The 22312-nt window shown below is 36.1% G+C and overlaps 1 protein-coding gene across 2 annotated transcripts in view; it reads right to left on the bottom strand.

The window, feature by feature from the left end:
* The window catches only part of LOC149784835 (uncharacterized), a 165884-nt gene that overhangs the window by 9109 nt on the left and 134463 nt on the right, over positions 1-22312 (bottom strand). The window contains exons 17-18 of one of the 2 annotated variants that reach the window (XM_089978396.1): positions 14679-16787; positions 360-756 (exon numbers count right to left, since the gene is read on the bottom strand). In XM_089978396.1, coding sequence (XP_089834522.1) covers positions 360-756; positions 14679-16787 — 2506 coding nt within the window. The remainder of the gene's footprint in view (positions 1-359; positions 757-14678; positions 16788-22312) is intronic. The other variant, XM_089978397.1, reaches the window with a different exon arrangement.

The raw sequence follows: 22312 nt of genomic DNA, 5'->3' as shown, positions 1-22312 counted from the left end.
AAAATCACAAGAAGTTTTAGTTTGGCATACAAAAGAATTCTTTCAAGAAAAATTGTCAATGCTACTAAAAACTAGAAACAATGTAAAAAAGTTACATGTCCTCATACTTTTGTTAATGATTTCCAATTATCTCAAACAATAATTTACAAAATATGTTTACAAGTTTACAAACATGAATGAAAAAAAAAATTGTCACAAAATAAAGCACACATACTACATAAAAGCAGCCATGCAAGCAGGAATAATAGCATTGTTGCATACACAATATATAAATGAAGGACTAAGTGACAGAAGGAAAAATATGAATGTATTCCATACATTTATCTACTCAGCATGTAAAAAAGAAGATTGAAGCAAACCTGGAATAAAGCTCTGCTGTAATGTGACACTGTCACAGTTATTATCATGTAACAATACAGGCTGAACTGGTTGTTGGCCAACAGTGGAAGCCATCAAAACATTCATACTATTGGCAAATGTCAATGTAGCAGAATCTTTGCCTTGTACTTGCATGAGAGAGTTGGGGCCTTGCTCATGTATGGAAGAAAAGGGGTCCTGCCCCATATTTAGCGCACTGCTAATTCCAGCCCCTAAATTGGTTGAAGGTACTTGGTAAAAACTGCTGTGTAACTGAGTCGTGGGAGCTGGCGGTTGGGATTCACTACACACCTCAATTGTGGGAACATGTGGGTAGCCTGCCAACTGCTGATTTATAAAAGTCTGTCTGTTCATCTCCTGCACAAACATAGTTTGGTTCTGGAATTCAAATATGAATGGTAGCAGAATAGATGCTAGTTTAAGTCAGTATGAGGAGAGAGCATGAGCAGATGATAAGGAATATAATGGCATCATGAACAGAGTATTCTGGATTAGTAATTATGCATTATTCCAACAAACTGCAACACACAATGTAGTAGCGCAATTTATTCAAAGAAGCAACCTACATGGGTCCCACACAATGAACTTGGCTCTTGTTTCTGCAGTTTTTCCAGGTCTCTGGAGATTTATACTCTTTAATTTCCCAAGCACGTAAGTAAACTATCTCATTTTCTTGAAATCTTGTAAATGTTAAGATATGCAAATCTATTACAATTTAAAGTGAGTTTGTTTTTCTGACACCGATATTAGATTCATGTAAGAAAAGGTAGATTGTAAGAGTTCCATTATGATCTCGACAATAATTACCATATATACTCACTTATAAGTCGAGTCCAACTGCAAACTATACAGACCCAAATCTGCTGTTGCATAATGTGCCAGCAAATCTGGGTCTGTACAGTTTGTTTGGAGTAATCAGTAGAACAAACAACACAGACCCTGATCTGCAGGCACATTATGCAACAGCAGATTTGGGTCTTTAAAGTTTGTTTGGAGTAATCAGTAGAACAAACAACACAGACCCTGATCTGCAGGCACATTATGCAACAGCAGATTTGGGTCTGTAAAGTTTGTTTGGAGTAATCAGTAGAACAAACACAGACCCCGATCTGCAGGTATATTATGTTGCAGCAGATTTGGGTGTTATGTTGCTTGCAGTTTGACTGGACTTACACATGAGTAAAGACGTTATTTTAAAATAAAGCATTTACGATGGCAGTAAAATCAGTGACTAAGTGACTGTACTAATATGCAGTCTGTTTTAAAAAGGAAAGATTATTCACCAATGTTAGCAAGCTTCTTTTCAGAGCATCAGGTTTAAAAGTTGAAACAAACAGATGCCAGACCACCTAATTAATATTTGCAGATGATGCTAATGACAAGATTCTCCACAAGTCTTGAAAATATAAAAACTTGAATACCAAATCTACACAGGAATTGCTCAGAAATAAGGCCCCTACGATGGTAAAAACTTTGGCAAACCCAACTGAAAGCTCACCTCATTAAAAGCTGAGATGTTGCTAAAAATCCCTGTGTGATTAAAAAACACAGAAACAGAGTCTTTATGAATATGCCAAGCACATGTGACTAATTATGTCAAATAGGATGAAAATCATATTCATCTTGGTTCAGGATCTTTATGGTACAAGCTTACATGTCAAGTTTGATGAAAGTATTTCATTATTGCTATTCTATTACATATTAAGTTTGACCCAAACCTATAAAGGCTATGGGATGTAACTATATCTGCCACCCAGAAACATGGATTACTGCTATCTCATCAATTCACACAGAAGTAGTTAAACAACAATCTTCATCATCAAAGATCATTTACTAGGTCTGATGTCTTTTCATAAAATTTAAGTAGAGATGGTCAGTTTTTTGAATAAATTACATTTCTCCAGGAATAGCTACCCCATCACATTAATATCAGGAATGAAAGCTTCACCTCACAAATCCTGCAATTCCAGAAAGATGAAATTTCATCTTTTATGTGTAAAAACAATATGAAGGGAAGAAATTTCTTGCCAACTACCTGTCCTTATCACCACTAGGTGGCACTGGTAGAAAACCAGTTTAACTCATTAACTACCAGCGCTGTTTCAGAGACCCACTGCTAGCGGCTGAGATCATTACTGCAACTAGGGCTGACTGACAGAGTCTGATGCTGCAGCCACTTGAGCTGATATTTTGTGGAAACATTTGTTATTTCCTTATAACTGATTTTACATACTAAGATACAGAAGCTATAACTACCTTCTGTCTGTGTGATTCTGTTATCCCACTGACATCCACAACATTGTTAAGAAAATCCATGAATTGAAAACATCCTATATGTAGCACTCAAATCTGAGTCATTTATTTTGATTTTATGTCCAATTTGTATATTTATATATGGTTTAATTGGTCAGTATGTTCGACTAGTTCTGAAGTTGCTGTTAGTATTATTTGAAAAAACAGTTATCTTTTACACAAAGGCAAACATCCAATTCAATATACATAATGAACACCCAATGCTGCCCATCTTCTTTCAAACATTATTGGGCATCTCTTTCATACATTATTGGGCATCTCTTTCATACATTATTGGGCATCTCTTTCATACATTTTGCTGCACTGCTGTTAGTTTCAGCCACAATTCTTTCATTAATTGCCAGATGAAAATATTTAAAGAATAAATCTTTTATTTGCCTTCTCACCAAGAGCAAAAATGGGACATTTGCCTTCAGTGTGGTCAGTGATATTACAGGGTATGTGGTTCTCTTACCCATATTGCACTTTCTTTATCTTCCGAATTTGTCTCATTTTCTAACAGACTGGACAAAAATGATAATTCAATGTCAATGCCACCATTACAATCTGTCTGGAGGAGAGAGTGGATGACCACCCTCTCACTACCTGCAGATGGAATTCAGCTTATAACTATGAACCCTAGATACATAATTAAGACCATAAAACCATTTGATCTAACTGGAGACAGCTCAGGACAACTGACAGGGAATACAACTCACATAGTATGCCAAGACAGAGTTATTAGCCTTGTAAGAAAGCTCCTTAAAAGAGGCTCTGTTTAATGGTTGGGAATTTTCTGAGTAAACTCAAAACCCACAAGATTCCACTGAGGATACAAGGTGATTTAGGCCAATTGAGATCAAACTTGGCCAGCATGTCTGACAGATTCTTGTCATGACCTACATTCATTATTACCATGATGCATGAAATTACCTGAAATCTTGAAGTGATATGCCCTGATAGTAACTGGAGCCAACTTTTCTATTTATAAAGCCAGAGGAAGAAGTCAGACATTCCAAGGGATGATGTTTTTATCTCAGCACCAGTCAATGAATACCTACCACTTCCCTTCATAGGCTTAAAAAGTGGAGGGTCTTCTTGCCAAAAAGATTCTATGACTTAACAATGGAACTCCTTTTTACGCATGGCCCTAAAGCCAGGCAAGAAAGAATAAGCCAGTCCAGGCAGGGATGAAATATTGGTAAGCATGGTTGTTTGAGAAGACTGTATTTATGCATGACTTGTCCGTTCTAAGCAGGGTTATCAGAACTACTTTGCAAGTCTGGTTGCTGATTTCCTGCCTGATTGTTTAGTCAGAACAGATGGAGGAATGGTATAACCTCAAATCCCATCCCAAATGCCAGTGTCCACAACACAAACTTCTGGGTCTGTGATTAGTGAGATGAGATGAATGTGGGCAATTTGTGATTCCACCTTGTCGCAAAGAGATCTATCATCAGCCTCCCCCACCCCAGCACACATATCTCCTGAAAAAAAGATGAAGAGACCACTCACAGTAACCACAGAGTTTGACCACTTCTTCACAGAGAATCTGCTAACATTTTGAATTTTGCCAGGAATGTGTCTGATCTGGACTGTTATATTGTCCCAGGAGAAATGGCATAGAAAAACTCCTAGACCAGGATGCGTAAGTAAGGTGATCTGGTTCCATACAGTAAGCCCCACCCCTGTTTATGAGGAGGTAGGCAATCACTAAAGAATTCACTGACATTACAGAAGAAGAATATTACTTTCTTGTACAGGTTCTCTTGCAAAGAACAAAAGGTGTTTATTACAGCCTTCATCTCCAAAAGGTTTAAATGACAAGCTTTCTCGTCTTGGTTATGATTGACACTGGTGAAGTATGGCAAAAAGTTAGTCCCCTGTCTGATGAACTGGCATCCATACAAAATGTGACAATTGCTTCAGGCTTCTCCAGAGAAATACCTGCTGTAAGTCACTGCTTGTCTTGCTACTGAATCAGAAATCATTTTATTTTGGTCCAGATTGAGATGTGTGTATCTAGACATCTAGAACATCAGCCATCTGCAAGGGACACGGAAAAGCAGTCTAGAGGAATCAAATCAGCCAATGCATTTAGTAAACTAATCGGGACATTTTAAGTTTTAATTTTGGTGCCAATATTAACCTGTCTGCTGCAGTCTATCACTGGTCTGAGCTTGTCATTGACCTTTGGTACTAGGCATAGCCCTGAAAAAAAATCTTTCAGGTTCATTTTGCAAACTCTCGCTACCACCTTGCTGATTAACAGTGTGATCTCCATTAGAATCTCCTTTGTGAGATCTGACTGAATCTCTATCATAGAAGGGAAACAAAAAGGACAGGAGGCTGGATAAATATAATCTGAAGTCCCTCTGACATTACCTTGATCAATAATTGATTTTTCAGGAAGAGATTTATTGCATCATTATGAAAATGGCATCAACTGGAAAGACTCTGTATGGGTGGTGGGATTAATAAGTCTTTGGCAGTTGTTTAGAGACTTGGCAAATTTTCATCTTTCTAAAATTGTTAGATTTGAGAGGTAGTTAAGCTTATATTCCTAATGTTAATGTGACTAGGGAGCATATTCTAAGGAGAAATGAAATTTTCATAGATGCACAAAACAATGTTACAAATCATTAAGATGACCGGCTGGGATGGCAGATATGTAAAATATCAATATATTAGGTCTCTGCCAAGAGCACAACGATAAATTAAAGTCCAACTTGCCTTAAAGAAGACCTCATTAAACAACAACCTCTCCTAAAAGCCACATTCTCAAGACTGCATGCAAATAGCCTAAATAAATTTGAAGTCCTAATAGGCCAATTTGTATGCTTCTTTGGGACAACTGCTAAACATAGGTTAGACTGTATTAAAAAGGTTGATAACTAGATAGCCATTCATCTATATTAAAAAGGTTGATAACTGAATAGCCATACATCTATATTAAAAAGGTTGATAACTGGATAGCCATACATCTATATTAAAAAGGTTGATAACTGGATAGCCATACATCTATATTAAAAAGGTTGATAACTGGATAGCCATACATCTATATTAAAAAGGTTGATAACTGGATAGCCATACATCCATATTAAAAAGGTTGATAACTGGATAGCCATTCATCTATATTAAAAAGGTTGGTAACTGGATAGCCATACATCTATATTAAAAAGGTTGATAACTGGATAGCCATACATCTATATTAAAAAGGTTGATAACTGGATAGCCATTCATCTATATTAAAAAGGTTGATAACTGGATAGCCATACATCTATATTAAAAAGGTTGATAACTGGATAGCCATTCATCTATATTAAAATGGTTGATAACTGGATAGCCATACATCTATATTAAAAATGCTGATAACTGGATAGCCATACATCTATATTAAATGTGAAAATTTTAAGCATGGCAAGAAGAATTTAAAATAAGTTAGGCGAATTTGTTTTCACCAAAGTAGATGAACATAGCCTGAAACATCACTATGCTAAAAATGGCAGTATGGAAAACATCATCACAATGAAAACTGGATAAAAGAGATTGCAACTGAAACAGAAAACTTTTGACATCTCTGAATTAATATATCTATACAGACAAGTTTATGAAATGGATACATTATTTGTTCATATATTGGTTATATCTTTTGTTATATCATGCTAGATTTGTGCTTGAACACTGCAGGCCAATGTTGTTGGCTAAATAGTTAAACTTTAAAAGCTGAAAAATTGCTATAATGGTATGAATATAATTATAGCCTGCTATACGTCCATGTTTGTTTGTACCTCATACCAGTTTCAATAAAGCAAATCTTTAATATGATAAAATGTTTACAGAACTTAGTCAATTCATTGATTTATAATTTCTAACCTGTGACCACAGTGGCGCTAACACTAGCATCCTCTATGCCTTTCATGCTGAACAGACTTCCCATACTAACATGGCGCCATATTACATACACTATGGGCAAGTCTCTTTTCCTCGGACAACACTGTGACGTAGTTCATCCTATTCGGTAACTGCCTGCTAATTTCGTAAATTACCATAATGATGTGAGTTTAGAGATGTATGCCATTGCACACATGAACAGATAAGTTACACTGAATTTTAAATCTATGTGAAAGGCAAATGTGTTGTTGTCATTCTTTTTCTTTGCTTGATTCGACTTTGTAAATAATGGAAGCAGACGATGTAGTATTTTCCTTCTATGTACATACATGTGTAGTTCTGCATACACCCATTGCTGAAAATGAACTTGTCCAGGAACTGGAAATGTCAAGCGAGCATGGTCAGCTTTTACAATGAAAACTTCTGTTTGGAGTGAAATGCGCAGGTGATATCGGTGTTAGGGACCCCTGGGAATAATCAGGTTTGAAATTATAAATCAATAAATGAACTAAGTCCTGTGCATCTTTTATCTCACTTCATTTTTTAAATTGGTAGTGGGGTACAAACAAACCAGACTATAGGCTGTCTTCCTACATATGGATATAAACATCTTGATAATTAATTTTTCCCAACATTTTGATATTATGTAAACAACTGGTAATTTGCTTTAATGGCCTGAAAATATAATCAGGTCATCTACATATGTATAAAAACATGTTACGCAAATTTCACTTGTCAACTTTTTAGTGGTTTTTGCATAATCATTGATGGATGGACAGATGGATGTATGGATGGACAGGATCTGTCCCTGCTGCAAGCAGTCAGGAGCATAATAATTTGGGCATTTTAACCTGTCTATCCTGCAGTGACTTACCATGCCATGATCAATTCCTCCATCAAAGTTGAAAAACTGACAAGGGTATGTGGAGGCAATCCCAATGGGAAAGTCTATACAGTCCTCAATGGAGAGGGGGAACAACTCTGTATCTTCCAACACCAAGCTGTCATGCATTAGTAATGCTAGATTTCTGTTATCTACAGAGTTAGGAGGGCAGCAAATCAGTTGAGAGGACTTTTCTTCAAGTATCCAATCATGCTGTAAAAATTTGCATGCAAAGCAGAAAAAGAGCTAGAAATCTGTGAAAATAGTGTTTTTTCTGTCAATGAAACAATGCCTCCTCTTTCAATAGCGCAGCATGCATTATACTTAAAACTACAGAAAAATCTGATTCATATAATTTTTGATCACATGTAAACTACACTGTAGGAAAGGGAAGTTATATATGACTTTCAAGTGGGATAAACAATGCAAGGCGGTCCTTCTGCAATGACTACATGAAGTTTGGTTAAAACAAAATATTTAAACAAGATACCCATGAAGGAAGTGATGCAACAATGGTCCCAAAATAATCTATAGGAATTAGGATTAAGTTCATTTCTTCCCAATTTTTTTTAAAACTGCTCAGCAAACCAAAATTTGTTTTAAAAAAAATTTCTTAACTGAGTTATCATGTTCAAATAAGTTCAGTATCAAAATCATATGTGATGATGTTTGACTTTGATGCCCATCATGCCAAGTCCAGTTTCAAATCCATTTAACTGGTATCATTCCACAAAAACATTGTACTCTGTACTCAGGTCATTGTTCTTGTGTCCAAGGACACCAATTTTTATTGTGTTTTGGTTATACGTTTATGTTGAAAAAGCTACTGATTTAGGAAAAACAGACATAACATTTTCAAGATGGCAACCAAGGCAGCCATTTTGGAGAACATAGTATCATTTTAATGTAGGCCCAACTGCAAGAAGGAAAACTTGTCAATACGACCCATCAATTGAGAAATAGCTGTCATAATACCCTTTTCATGATAACCACTGTGGTGGCTGTGTTCACACCACCATTTTCATTCAGGTTTTGGTTTGTTTGTTGTTTTACAGCACAAGTTGGATTATTTTAGTGCTGAGGTAATCAGAGTAAAGTGCTATACCCTAGTAGCCAATCTAGTGATACGATATGAATCAGCAAACTACACATATAAGGAAGTCCTGAATTGATAATTTAGGTACAATTAAACCCTGCGATGAATGTGTGTGTATGGTTTAATGGCAATCCTTCTAGTAGTTTACAAGTAGTGCTAACATACTGTGATAAAAGATGGAGGGATGATAGGACACCACATAATCTCTTCTGGTCTTTTACAAGTACATCTGAAAATGTAACTTTAATAGAATCTTTTGTCATACATTTACACTCTTCCCAGGGACTCTGAGGAAGGGCCACATGGTAATGGTAAAGCCACATCATGTGTGTAGATAGCGCTAATGTATTATGTAGTACTATTTCTATTCATAAATCAATGTCGAATTGCCAAGTTCATTTATCTGTGTGTGCAGTCTCCTGTCAGATGCTAATGTTTATTGAAAAGAGGTGGTGAAAAGAATTTCTGAGTTTAAATGCTCATAAATATTACTTATTATGTATGTTCAAGTGCTACTGTGATAATAAAGACAGTTGTGACATAAAATGTGTTAATTATTAATTTCCTCTGTCATTTCCAAAAACATTACATTCTGGACATTATTCGTCTACATAAAAAAATGAAATTAGCTTTTTTATCATTGCAAGTACATAAAACTATGGATGTTTGGTACAAACTTGTGTATTCTGATTTTGTCTTGCTGGTTGAAAAAATGTATAAACAAATGTAATTTTTATCACCTCAATATTACATGTGATGCATCTGTCTGACCAGTTACGCGATTTTCAAAATGTGTGTGTGTGTGTGTGTGATTAGGATTTTTAATGTAGCTTTAACAATTTTTCAGTCATATCGCTACGATGTCTGCAGTGTGGCAGTTTATAGTGATGTCTATCAGTGGGGCAACATGCCACAGACATGTAGCATGATGTCCCACCCAGTCACATTATCCTGACACCAGGCCGACCAGTCCTAACACTAACCTCTTAATGCTGAGTACCTAGCGAGGCAGCTGTAAGTACCATTTTTTTAAGTCTTTGGTATGACTCAGCCGGGGTTTGAAACCCATGACCTACCGCTTCAGAGACATACACTCTAACCACTAGGCCACCAGAGCAGTCGATTTTCAAAATACTTTCACATATTCAACATTTGGCAAATTTAATAATTTAAGGACAAACTGTCCATTCAGTTTGCTATGCTATCCTGTTGTCAAAAACCATCAGGTAACCAGTCTGAGGTTGTTTACAGCTGATCAGGATGCTTGCTAAGGATGTCTGTAAGGATAAGTTACTGTTGTGTGAACAGGTAAGTTATGTGATATGTGACAAAATAAAGATTTCTTTAATGGGAGGCAAACAGACCTAAAATAAATTGTTGATCTTTAATTACAAATATGTGATGACCATTAAAAATGTAAGAATTCAGTGAGGAAGCACCAGTACTTTCTCTGCACTCTCAAGGTGGTCGTTTACATCAAAACCAGCCTCACATTAAGATTTATGAAACAGAAGTATTCATCCATGTTATGTTGTTGTGCATAAACAACTGCAATGTTAATAAACAAAACAGAAATTCAATACAAATATATCCTATTGACATGCTGAAAATAGTCTTAATATCGACATTTGGTATTTTTGCAGTACAATCAAATATTTTATTTCTGACCAACCTGTGTGCAAATCATGTAACACTGATGGAACAAAAATGGCAGCCATAAAACGTGATTAAACTTTAGTGATTCTTTTGTCCTGTCATTTTAAGAAGATAGCACTCACATGCACCTAATTAAACTGAATAAATACTGCATTTCCAATCAACGATTGTGTATAATTTGATTACTTCTATTTAACATCTTGCATAACATTTATGGAACAGAATCAGCATGATTCTTGTCTTTTGTCTAGGAATGTTAGACAATATAACATAATTGTGCTTAAAATCAGATTTTGAAAATTGCTTGTTTTGCACCTCTGTAGTTCCTGATTTGGAGCATGTGATAGCACGGTAGATACCTCTGGTTACTTGTTTCTTCATGGTTTTTGAGTTTCCTCCATCTTTAAAATCAATTCATCCAAACACACAGGTTTTTTATCATAAGCATCTAGAACCATTTAAATGACGATTTTAAAATAATGACAAGTTTTAATAGTAACAGACACAGCTACATACATATGTATAATGAGAAAATGTGAGGCCCCCCCACCACACCCCTGCCACGTCTTCCAAAGGGCTCCCAACATTCAATCAGGTCTATGTTGTTTGCAGCTTGATTTAAGTTATAAGCAAACATATAAAGAAATTAAACCGGACTGTGCTCTGTTACACAAATGATTCAGTTTTCCAAGCAGAATATACAAAAAAGCAAATATGTACTTAACTGATGCATTCACTACCACTGTTAAATTTATGAGACCATTCAAAATGAATAACCAGTATGACCATGGTTTGTCTTCAAATGAAGACTTGTCAACTATATAAAATAAATTCAATGATGTAACAATGTTTTCTGCCTGCATTTGCATATAGAAAATTCATAATAAAATTGTTTCCATTCAAAATACTATTTCCACAGAGGAATATTCTATTGGAAGCAAAGAATCTGCATAGAATAGCATAGGTACACACTGCATACATTTCTAACTACTGTACAAATGTAAACATCTATATTTATTTTGCAAACCATGAAACCCATGTATAACAGCTATCACAATGTATTAATTTAGTACAAAATACTTCTGTGATGGAGTAAAGATGCATGAACCCTCCATGATAGTATCAAAGTATTGATAATACAGATGTCTTAGAGAGTTCAGGTAATACTCGATTAAACAGAAAAAAGTGATGAACATAACATGTAAGTTATTGATAATCCTGCTCCTTGTTCTTGAATGGCCTTGCAAGATCAAAAGGTCCAACAAGCTAAAACATAGATAATGCCTTATTATTAGAAACACAAAGTATTCTTAGTAACATACTGTGGACAGCATACCATAGGCATGAAAGGGAAGAAATCACTCAAAGTCAGCAATGAAATTAAGAAGAAGGCAAGTGCACAAAGATCAATCAGGTGCATTTCTCGCTCATTAAAACAACAGCAAAAATCTAAGTGCTTATTACACTGTACTTGATAGGCATATTCTATTACAAGGAATCCTAAATCTTGCTCAAGGGCAAGTTCAATTACAAGGAATCTGAAATCTTGCTCAAGGGCAAGGTCAATTACAAGGAATCTGAAATCTTGCTCAAGGACATGTTCAATTACAAGAAATATCTTGCTCAAGGGCAAGTTCAATTACAAGAAATATCTTGCTCAAGAACAAGTTCAATTACAAGAAATATCTTGCTCAAGGGCAAGTTCAATGACAAGGAATCTGAAATCTTGCTCAAAGACAAGTTCAATTACAAGGAATCTGAAATCTTGCTCAAGGGCAAGTTCAATTACAAGGAATCTGAAATCTTGCTCAAGGGCAAGTTCAATTACATGGAATCTGAAATCTACAGATGAAGGAATAGCTCAGTTACAACCAAAATGACATCTTGTTTTTGAAGTTGTTTTGTTACAATTTCCCTGACTGGAAACCCTGGACAGCATCATGGTTTCAGCTGGATGGTCCAAGATGACATCACATGTGATGCTTTGATGAGTTTACAGTGAAACTTATTTCACCCCACACCAAATTTGAATTTGCTCAATACTGGTGAGGCAAAGATAATTTCAAAGTACTGACCTGCTGAGTTTTGATTTCAATGTGTTTGACAAATGTGGTGGAACTTCTCAAGACTGAAATGCTGTGCGATTAAAGTATTGCACTAGAGTTTTTTTTGTGTGTTTACTATGGTTGCCTATATTTGGGATTAAAGTTTTGCACTAGAGGTGTTTTTTGTTTACTATGGTTGCCTATTTTTGGGATTAAAGTTTTGCACTAGAGGTGTTTTTTTGGTTTGCTATGGTTGCCTATTTTTGGGATTAAAGTTTTGCACTAGAGATGTTTTTTGTTTACTATGGTTGCCTATTTTTGGGATTAAAGTTTTGCACTAGAAGTGTTTTTTGTTTACTATCTTGGTTGCCTATTTTTGGGATTACAGTTTTGCACAAGAGGTGTTTTTTGTTTACTATCATGGTTGCCTATTTTTGGGATTAAAGTTTTGCACTAGAGGTGTTTTTTGTTTACTATCATGGTTGCCTATTTTTGGGATTACAGTTTTGCACTAGAAGTGTTTTTGTTTACTATGGTTGCCTATATTTGGGATTAAAGTTTTGCACCAGAGGTGTTTTTTGTTTACTATGGTTGCCTATTTTTGGGATTAAAGTTTTGCACTAGAAGTGTTTTTTGTTTACTATCATGGTTGCCTATTTTTGGGATTACAGTTTTGCACAAGGTGTTTTTTGTTTACTATCATGGTTGCCTATTTTTGGGATTAAAGTTTTGCACTAGAGGTGTTTTTTGTTTACTATCATGGTTGCCTATTTTTGGGATTACAGTTTTGCACTAGAGGTGTTTTTTGTTTACTATCATGGTTGCCTATTTTTGGGATTACAGTTTTGCACCAGAGGTGTTTTTTGTTTACTATCATGGTTGCCTATTTTTGGGATTACAGTTTTGCACAAGAGGTGTTTTTTGTTTACTATCATGGTTGCCTATTTTTGGGATTAAAGTTTTGCACTAGAGGTGTTTTTTGTTTACTATCATGGTTGCCTATTTTTGGGATTAAAGTTTTGCACAAGAGGTGTTTTTTGTTTACTATCATGGTTGCCTATTTTTGGGATTAAAGTTTTGCACTAGAGGTGTTTTTTGGTTACTATCATGGTTGCCTATTTTTGGGATTACAGTTTTGCACCAGAGGTGTTTTTTGTTTACTATGGTTGCCTATTTCTGCCTAAGAATAAGCATTGATTATATATCCTCCCAAATACTAATGTATAAATGTTCTGCCAAGATATCAAGGGAAGGTCAATTTAAAAAAGATATCCTATTACAGGGTCTGCCTCCGTTTCTCTGATGGGTTTATTTTATAATGCTTGACTAAGTTGTTTAAAGGCCAGTGGCTGACAACATACTCAGATTATGTTTTGTTTTATAGGGTTCATTCTAGAATAATACTGACGTTTGGAACAGAAGACTATTTCAGTTTTCACAGTAGCAGGGGTTGGGTTTACACAGTTTAATTTGAAACCAACAATGTACAAATTTATGACCTAAAAGTATTCAGTTAAAATGGTATTTAGGTTGACTGTGGTTTCAACCTGGAGAACCACTGTAGGTCAAGAAGATCTACATCTATAAAAATGAAAACCAGTTTCAGCATCATACAAAAAATTACCCAAAATATGAAAAACATTCAGGCTGCTGTTAAATGAATGACAGCCTGAATTATTATGATAGCGGCATTCAGCAAACTGACAGTCATAGACCTCAGTGTCCAACAAGCCTCACACCTTCATCAGTGCTGGTTCTGGTATGTGATCCATCAGCTTATAACTTAAGCACAAAGCTGATTTAATTACACAGTGCAGACAGCTGAGTCCTCTCAGTTCAATCTATTTATAATATAACTTCATGCACAGTTCCTGATCTATTGTATTAAAATTATTGTGTCAGTTTAGAAAATGTACAAATTGTATGGAATAGTTGATGTACAGCTTCTATGTAAAATGGCTACAACTTATGGAATAGTTGATGTACAGCTTTCATGTAAAATGGCTACAACTTTTTACTATAACTACTTGCGCTACAACTAATACAGAGAACACCAACACCACCATGACAATCACACTACAACTAATACAGAGAACACCAACACCACCATGACAATCACACTACCACTAACAAAGGGAACACCAACACCACCATGACAATCACACTACAACTAATACAGAGAACACCAACACCACCATGACAATCACACTACAACTAATACAGAGAACACCAACACCACCATGACAATCACACTACAACTAATACAGGGAACACCAACACCACCATGACAATCACACTACAACTAGATACATTCATCAACAAAACATTCACTTGAAACATACGAGATGCAAATAGTTGGAATTATTTTACCAATGGACTACAACTACATGATATACTGATCAAGAAAAGGTCTGCCCATAAATGGGCCACAAACCTGTTCAGACTCTGCTGCTGTTTTGCTGGCAACTGAGGCAGACAATTTGGACTTCAAAGCACTTAACAAGTTTTGGGACTTAATAGGAGAGTTCCGCACAGGACTTTGCAGGGGAAGATTATTTGTATCTTCCATGTCTTTCCGAGTTGTAGATTGGTCTGCAAACACATCGAACAACGACAACCTGTTTTTCCCAGGAGATAAGTCACAATGATTCATCACAGCTTTCGCTGGACTGATTTTGTCAGACACATTAATGCTCAATGTTGAAGAGGAAGAGAGTTTCTCCTGTGCACAAATGCCACTTTTTGAAACATTATAATGATGAATTTCACTTTTATTCCCCAAGCTATGGCCAGGGTGAATGTTGCTAACCATATCATTCGTGTCTGTATGTACAATATTGGTTTGAGGTTTTGAACTTACTGGCAATGACTGTATATTTCTCCTTGTCTCACCTATCTTTTGTGGTATGGTTGTTCTAACTTCTTGCTGGTTTGTTGAGTTTGCTTTGAATGTGTCACGTTTTGGTGGAGGTATTTGATCATGAACTTTGCTCTCTCCCTTGCTACTGTTGAATACACTATAGTAAGAGCTAAGTATATCACTAGTAATGTTGACAGACTGAACTACTGTATCTGTCATGGAAGTAACAGGTTTATTGGTACTGTTCGTAGAATTATCAAGTGTACATGGTATAGTGGAGAATACAGGATTAGCATTGTTGTTCTGGAGATTCTCTACACGATTAGAACTCTGAAGTTCTAATAATGATGGTGGGGAAGTCTGCATATTCAATGAATCTGAATCAAGTCTTGGTTGTTTTGGTGAAAATGCATCATCATTGACACCAACGACTTTCCTCTTTTTCAAAAGGTAACTTTCAATACTTTCTTCCTTCCTATGATTCCTTGGTTCAGTTTCAAAGTCAAAGGTCAAGGTATCTGATGGCTGTAAGGTTTTCACTTTTGGTTCAGATATTCTAAAAGGAATCCTGACCATTTCTTCTCCCTTGGGCTCTTGCTTCTGAATAGGGCTGGTAGATGTAGGGGCTGAATACACTGTATTAATCACTGGTGATATTTTCGAGACCCCCAATCTCGGATCTTTCAAAGGCCCTCTTGGTTGCTGTTGATCTGTGTCACCTGAATTTTGTGACATACGAGGAAGGTTTGGATTCGGAAACAAAGTGGTGGCCGTAGCTTGAATCTCTGGGCTATTAACTGTGGAATGAGCTACCCTGCCTAACTGTAATTTGCTCAAGCTTGCAACAGCTGATGCTTGCTGTGGTGTGGAGACACCAGGTGAAACACTGGCTGGGCTTGTCTTGGGTTGCTGAAACACTACCTTGATTTTTCCAGTCCCTTTGATTTCTGTCTTTTGACCATTGATAACAAGATAACCGTCTTCAGAGACCTGCACACCTGGCACAGTGGAACCTGGAGCTGTCTGCCCCTGGCCGCTGGTTACAATTGTGATAATTTTGTTCCCTGTAATTGGTGATGTAGTAGGTGTGACTGACTTAACCTGTACTGTTCCTCCACTCTGTCCATGTTTGGCAACTAGATGAGGCATGACATGGGTCAGTGGGTGCTGACTGGTTGACAACCCACTGTTCAGAACCACTGAATTAGTTGATGTCTCAGATGACAAAGGTTGTTTATCTTTTGACAAATAAAATGGAGTAAAATTACTATTTGAAGATTTCTGTGTACCAAATGATTTGCCATCTTGTCGAGCTCCATTAAATATTCCTGACGGTTTCCATCGAATTTCTCGAGTGGCAGCTAGTCGAAGGACACCATCTGTTGGAAGCTCATCTTTGGGAATGATCATAACTCCCTCTTGTGGATCTTGGGGCTTTTTGTTTACAACATTTGGTTTAGGCCGTATCACAACACTATCATTATCGAGAGTAGTCTCTGACTTTCGTGGATAAATAAATGGCTGATTGTTCCTCTTTGCCTGAATCATGGCCTGGAGCCGTTTAGCTGGCGAGTCCTCTTTTCTTAGTATGTTCTTGATGTGCTCTTCTGTCTCAATGTCTCTCTGTGCCCACAGCTTTACTGGACGACGCAATGGACTTGGACTTCTATCCTCTTCAGAGTTCTGCAATTTAAAATTTAAGTATGTTTATTTTCTTTCTTAAGCATGGTAAAAGATTTTAATGCATCAAACTTTCTGAACAAAAATGTGATAATAGAATGGGAGAAAAAGTAGTATAACATTTGTGACTCTAATAATTATTATACCAGAGGAAATCATGAAAGATACATCTCTATCAAAATTTAATCAAGATGCAAGAAAATCTACTCGGGTCATCATAATAAATAAATAAATAGGCATATTGAAAGACATTGGCATGCCTTCTATCCCCGTAAATCTTTCACTCTCACTGCTTCATGAATATGGGAAGGGGATTAAGATCTGGACCAGTATTTTTGAAACATTCTGAGCAAGAAGTTCAAATTTCCCAAACTCTGACAGTCAGCAACTTGAACTAGAGCTAGAATGTCATGGCTTGCATGTCAAGCTGGTGATAAAAGCATTGCTGTAATATTGCCGAGTTGAAGAATGATCGGTCTCAGCTTCATAATGATTTATCCTAAGTATGAAAATAACCAAATATAATAAAACCTATATGCACATTTTCTATGACCTTGATACCAAGGTCAAAAGGTCAAGTGTGCATTTCACAGAATGAATCATCTTAACTTCAGATGAAAATATTCTATCAATGGGATCTGGAAATATTATAGTCTGACTATACATCCCTGTTTGTACCCCCCTACTGATTTCAATAACCAAAACGTTTAATGTGATAAAAAGTGCACAGAACTAAGTCAATTGAATCATTCATTTATAATTTTTAACCTGACTGTGACCAGAATGGCACTAATGCTGGCATCCCATGCACCCTTTCATGCTTGACGGACTTTCCATACTAACACAGCGCGATATTGCGTACACTATAGTCAAGTTTATTTCCATCAGATAACATAATGACATAGTTCATCCTGTTTGGCAACCATTATGTTGAGAGTTTGGAATTATATCCCTTTGCACACATGAACATAGAAATTAAACCGCTTGTTAAATCCATGTGAAAAGCAGATTTATTGTTGTCATTTTCCTTTTCTTGATTCGACATTGTAAATAACGGAAAGCAGACGACTTATTCATGTACAGCTGTAGTCGTGACACACCCATTTTCTGAAAATGGACTTGTCCAGGAACTGGAAATGGATCCGAGCATGTCCGTCTATTACATTGAAAACTTCCATTAAGCATGAAACGCACAGACGATCATGGAATTAGGGCCACTCTACTCAGTCAGGTTAGAAACTATAAATCAGTGAATGAATTGACTAAGTTCCTTTTATCACATTAAAGGTTTCCATTATTTAAATCGGTGGGGGGGTACAAACAAACGGGTTTGTATTGTCAGACTATAGCAAAATGAAAAACTTGAACAAACTGCAAATGCTTCTGCCACTGATGAAGAAGTGACTGCCATGTCTTGCTTTGCTTCCGACTAATGCATAATGCAGGTTTGAAAACAAAAGCTAAAGTCATAGAACATTCATATATTTTTTTCTTCAAATTTTGGTCTCTCCACTAGATTGCCAAATTTTCAGAAATCAAGCAGATCCTAAATTGTAAGTTTCTTGATCAAAATGTTTTGAAAAGACGGGGCTTTGCATCACAAGACTCAAGCAGGGTCAGGAAGATTACAATCTTTAATCCTAACCTTTTTGAACACTGCTGTGGAGGCCATCAGGCTAATTGGCATAGGTGAAGTACACAAAGTGGAACGACCCAATTCATCCGAAGTTAAGTAGATTAAAGAGGAGCATGGTGAAGAACAAAATTTATCACTGCCTTGAATGAGAATGTTATAGCCATCTCAACTAGATTGTAAGAACAGAGAGGTTCTTTTTAAAGTCAGATATTACTCCATATATAAAATGAAAAACAAAATTATTTTGTAACTGGAACAGTGTAAAAGTGTTCATTTTGAAGGCAAAATGTCAGAATAAAGGTGTGATTTTGGGAAAGATGTGCCATCTGCTAAGAGAGCAAAGACTAGCAAAATTGAATTACAGAACTCCTGATTGACAGAGTGACTTTGTAAAGCATCACATCATGGGAAAGCATTTCATTCTTTGCATATACCGCAAACAAGATATCAACATTAGTCATTCTAAAGTGTACAACATCTGTCGACATAGAAACACTATCTATATGTAAAATTGGGATATGCCAGAATACATCTGACACACAGACTGAAACATTCATATTCATTATTTTTATTATTACTTTTTATTTTAATGTTGTAAAACTACCACCTATTAATCAAGTATTGCTTTTCAGGATGATTTTAGCCATGAAATAGTTTGATTCAAAGACCATAATAAACACATTCAATTTTACACGGTTAATTTCTGCTGACAAAGAGATTGCATCAACATCCTTACTGGTCAAAGGCACTTATCACTGCTTTATTTCCTGTAAGGCCCCCATAAAGCTGGACCCCTACCCAAATAAATGGTTGGTCCCTAATGTGATTTATGTTCTCTTTTTCTATATCTGGTGGTCAAACTGCATTGGATATAGTTCTAAGGAAGCCAGCATTATGGTCAGCTAGAACAACCAGGATTCACTCAGAGAATTCAGCAGGGAGTTTGAACAACAGTATCATTAAGTCCCTACTAACTGAATTACCTTCAAACCCCCTACAGAACTAATGACAGCGGTAAAGACTATCCAATTAGGATTATACTCTTCCGCCGTCGAATTAATTTTAATGACAGAAATTTTGTATTATTTATGTCTCTGCAGTTGTGATTATGTAAGTCTGCACATGAGTGTGTATATGTGGAGATGAAATTTAACAATGCAAAGGTTGCCAACTATATTAACACTGTAACTACTGTTCTGCATTAGTGAAATTCAGTACTGTTTTAGGGATCCTGGGTGGTTTGCCTTTACAGAATCACTGCCATCTCACCTCAGCCCACGTGGTTTTGAGTCTCAGGATCGGACAATGTCAGTATGTGAGAAAGCTTGCCAGTAGCTACCCATGGGACAGTTGGTCTTACCAGGGCTTTCCTGGGTTCTTCCTCCACCAGTTATACTGACCACAATGAATAGTCTACAGTGTGCTGATAAATGGCATTAAAGACACACAATATCAATACTGTTATAAAAAAGGCACAAGAAGACCTGATGATGCCCACAACCAGCTTGCCTTCAAAAAAGCACGCTTCTGTAGTACTGTAAGAATATAACCCTCTGCAAATTATTTCCCAACTTTTATATCATGTCCTTTGACCTATTTTATGATAGTTTTTAAAGAAATTGTTTGCAACGATAAAAAATAATAAATATGCATACTCTTGTTCACAAATTGCTCATCCAAGATACTGATCACATAAAAACAATCAAAGTTTTGTTGTTTTAATCAAAATCCTAGAAATACAGTTTAAAGAGAAATAAATTCAGCCAATCTGATGCCACATCACCTCATTAATATGGGCTGTCCAAACCCATGATGAAAGCTTATTTATAAAGTTTGAGCAAAATCCAATCAAAATTTGTATCCAGAGTGGTAATAAACTTAACCAATTAGATACAATATATGGTAACAAATATGTGTGGATCTACCACATAATCATTCAACATCTTGACTATTTAACAACTTTGACCAAAATCTAATCATAAATAGTCTCTATGGTGTTCAACATGTACTCATCCAAGATCTTGGTAATAAAAGCCTACAGACTAAGTTTGATCAAAATTATATCCAAAACGACAGTCTCATTAATATGCACAGATCTCGGATTAGATGCAAGCTTATCTCATTAATATACACAGATCTGATAAGGTACAAGATCACCTAATTAATATACATGGCTCTTGCTTAATAATAAATGTGTCTGAGATTTCAAAGATATAAGTTTATATTAAAGTTTGATCAAAAATTGCATCAAGTTCAGTCATTCAGATTAAAAACTATCTCAATGATAAGTGGGATCTCACTAATTATCTACCTAGAAAATGAAACTGATATAAGCACATATTTCAAGTTTAATCATAACTGTATGAGAAATAAGGCCTCAGAGTGGTAACAAGCTTAGCCAATAAAATGCAAGATCACCTCATTAATATGCATAGATTTGGCTCATTACTGAACTTGTCTGGGTGCTTGATGATATAAACTTGTATTCCAAGCTTGATTAAAATCACATAAAAGATATGACATATTGAGTGGTAACAAGCTCAGTTAATCAATGCAGGATTACCTCACTGATATGCCTGGATCTCACTCTTTATCCATATTTTCCATGTAGATACAAGCTTGTATATTTAAAGTTCAATGAGCAAAACATCAGAAATATAGTCTCTAGATGGGTAAAAAACTCAGTAAATCAATGACCACTTCAATTTTATATATATATATATATATATATATATATATATATATATATATATATATATATATATATATATACACACACACACACACACACACACACACACAGAGGTGGAACAGAGACAAAGCGACAAAGTGGCTGGAATGGCAAGAAGCTCATTCAGTTAGATCATGTTACTAATATGCATGGTTCTTGCTCTCAGATAAATTTGTCTTGATGATACCAATTTTTGGAGAAATGTTTATAATCCAACATTCCCAAACTTGTTTTAGTAATAGATGTGTTAAAAGTATCCTGCTTGACATGGTGGAAATCAGATGAGACTGGTATTCCCTCAGATAGACGAATTTTTGCCAAATCCAATCACTCTGTTAGTTAATACTGCAGGATATGTTTGGGCTCTTCTAAGGATGTAACTGTGAAGAAGGCTTAGGGTCTGCCCATATTACGAACTGATTAGTACGATCAAAGAATCATTTTACTCCGAAAATTGGTTTCTTTTTCCAATACCTTACTGTATGACATCAGGAAAACAGACAAGAGGAGGAGGGAGTTGCATCAACATTTCCAGCAGTTGGCCCTCTGTCTGGACTCCCAATCTATGTGATGCAGCTTTGTCTGGGATAATGGTTTGGATTAACACACAGTTTATTTATGAATTCAATTTGGGGAAAATCTTACATTTCCAGTGGAAATAAAGCAACATGTGTTTCCTAAGAACCTGCTAAAAGACATGGGAAATTCACATATTGCACTGCTGATACGAGTCTAATTGGATCAAACAATCCTTTGGGATGAAAGGTCTCTGAGGTAAAAGATAATGTCTCTTATATCCATCTCATGGCTTGGATGATGTCAGTTAGGGAGCAGTTGCACTCAAATGGTATGCTAATGGTGATTAATCAATTTCATTAGCTGAGATGCACAAGAAATTCATTGGTCGTTGGTTAATTCCTCACTCTTCTGATTGGCTTGGTTAGCTTTATTTACCGGTTACGAACTGTTATGGGTATTGCAGATGTGTTTTCACTTGCACCACTGGATAAAACTCTCCACTCCACCCTATATACTTTGAAAGTGGTTGGCTTCCTCTTCTGAGCAATTCTGACCACCATTTGTTCCTTTCTGAGGGCTTCTTGATATATAGGTTAGCATCTTTGGGTTTACAAGGAAGACCTGCATTCATAATTGTCTGAG

Source organism: Sinohyriopsis cumingii, chromosome 13, assembly GCF_028554795.1.
Source record: "Sinohyriopsis cumingii isolate HCF-2022 chromosome 13, ASM2855479v2, whole genome shotgun sequence".
NCBI lineage: Eukaryota > Metazoa > Mollusca > Bivalvia > Unionida > Unionidae > Sinohyriopsis > Sinohyriopsis cumingii.
Note: the sequence above shows the minus strand (reverse complement) of the source record. Positions and strands in the feature narration are given on the sequence as shown.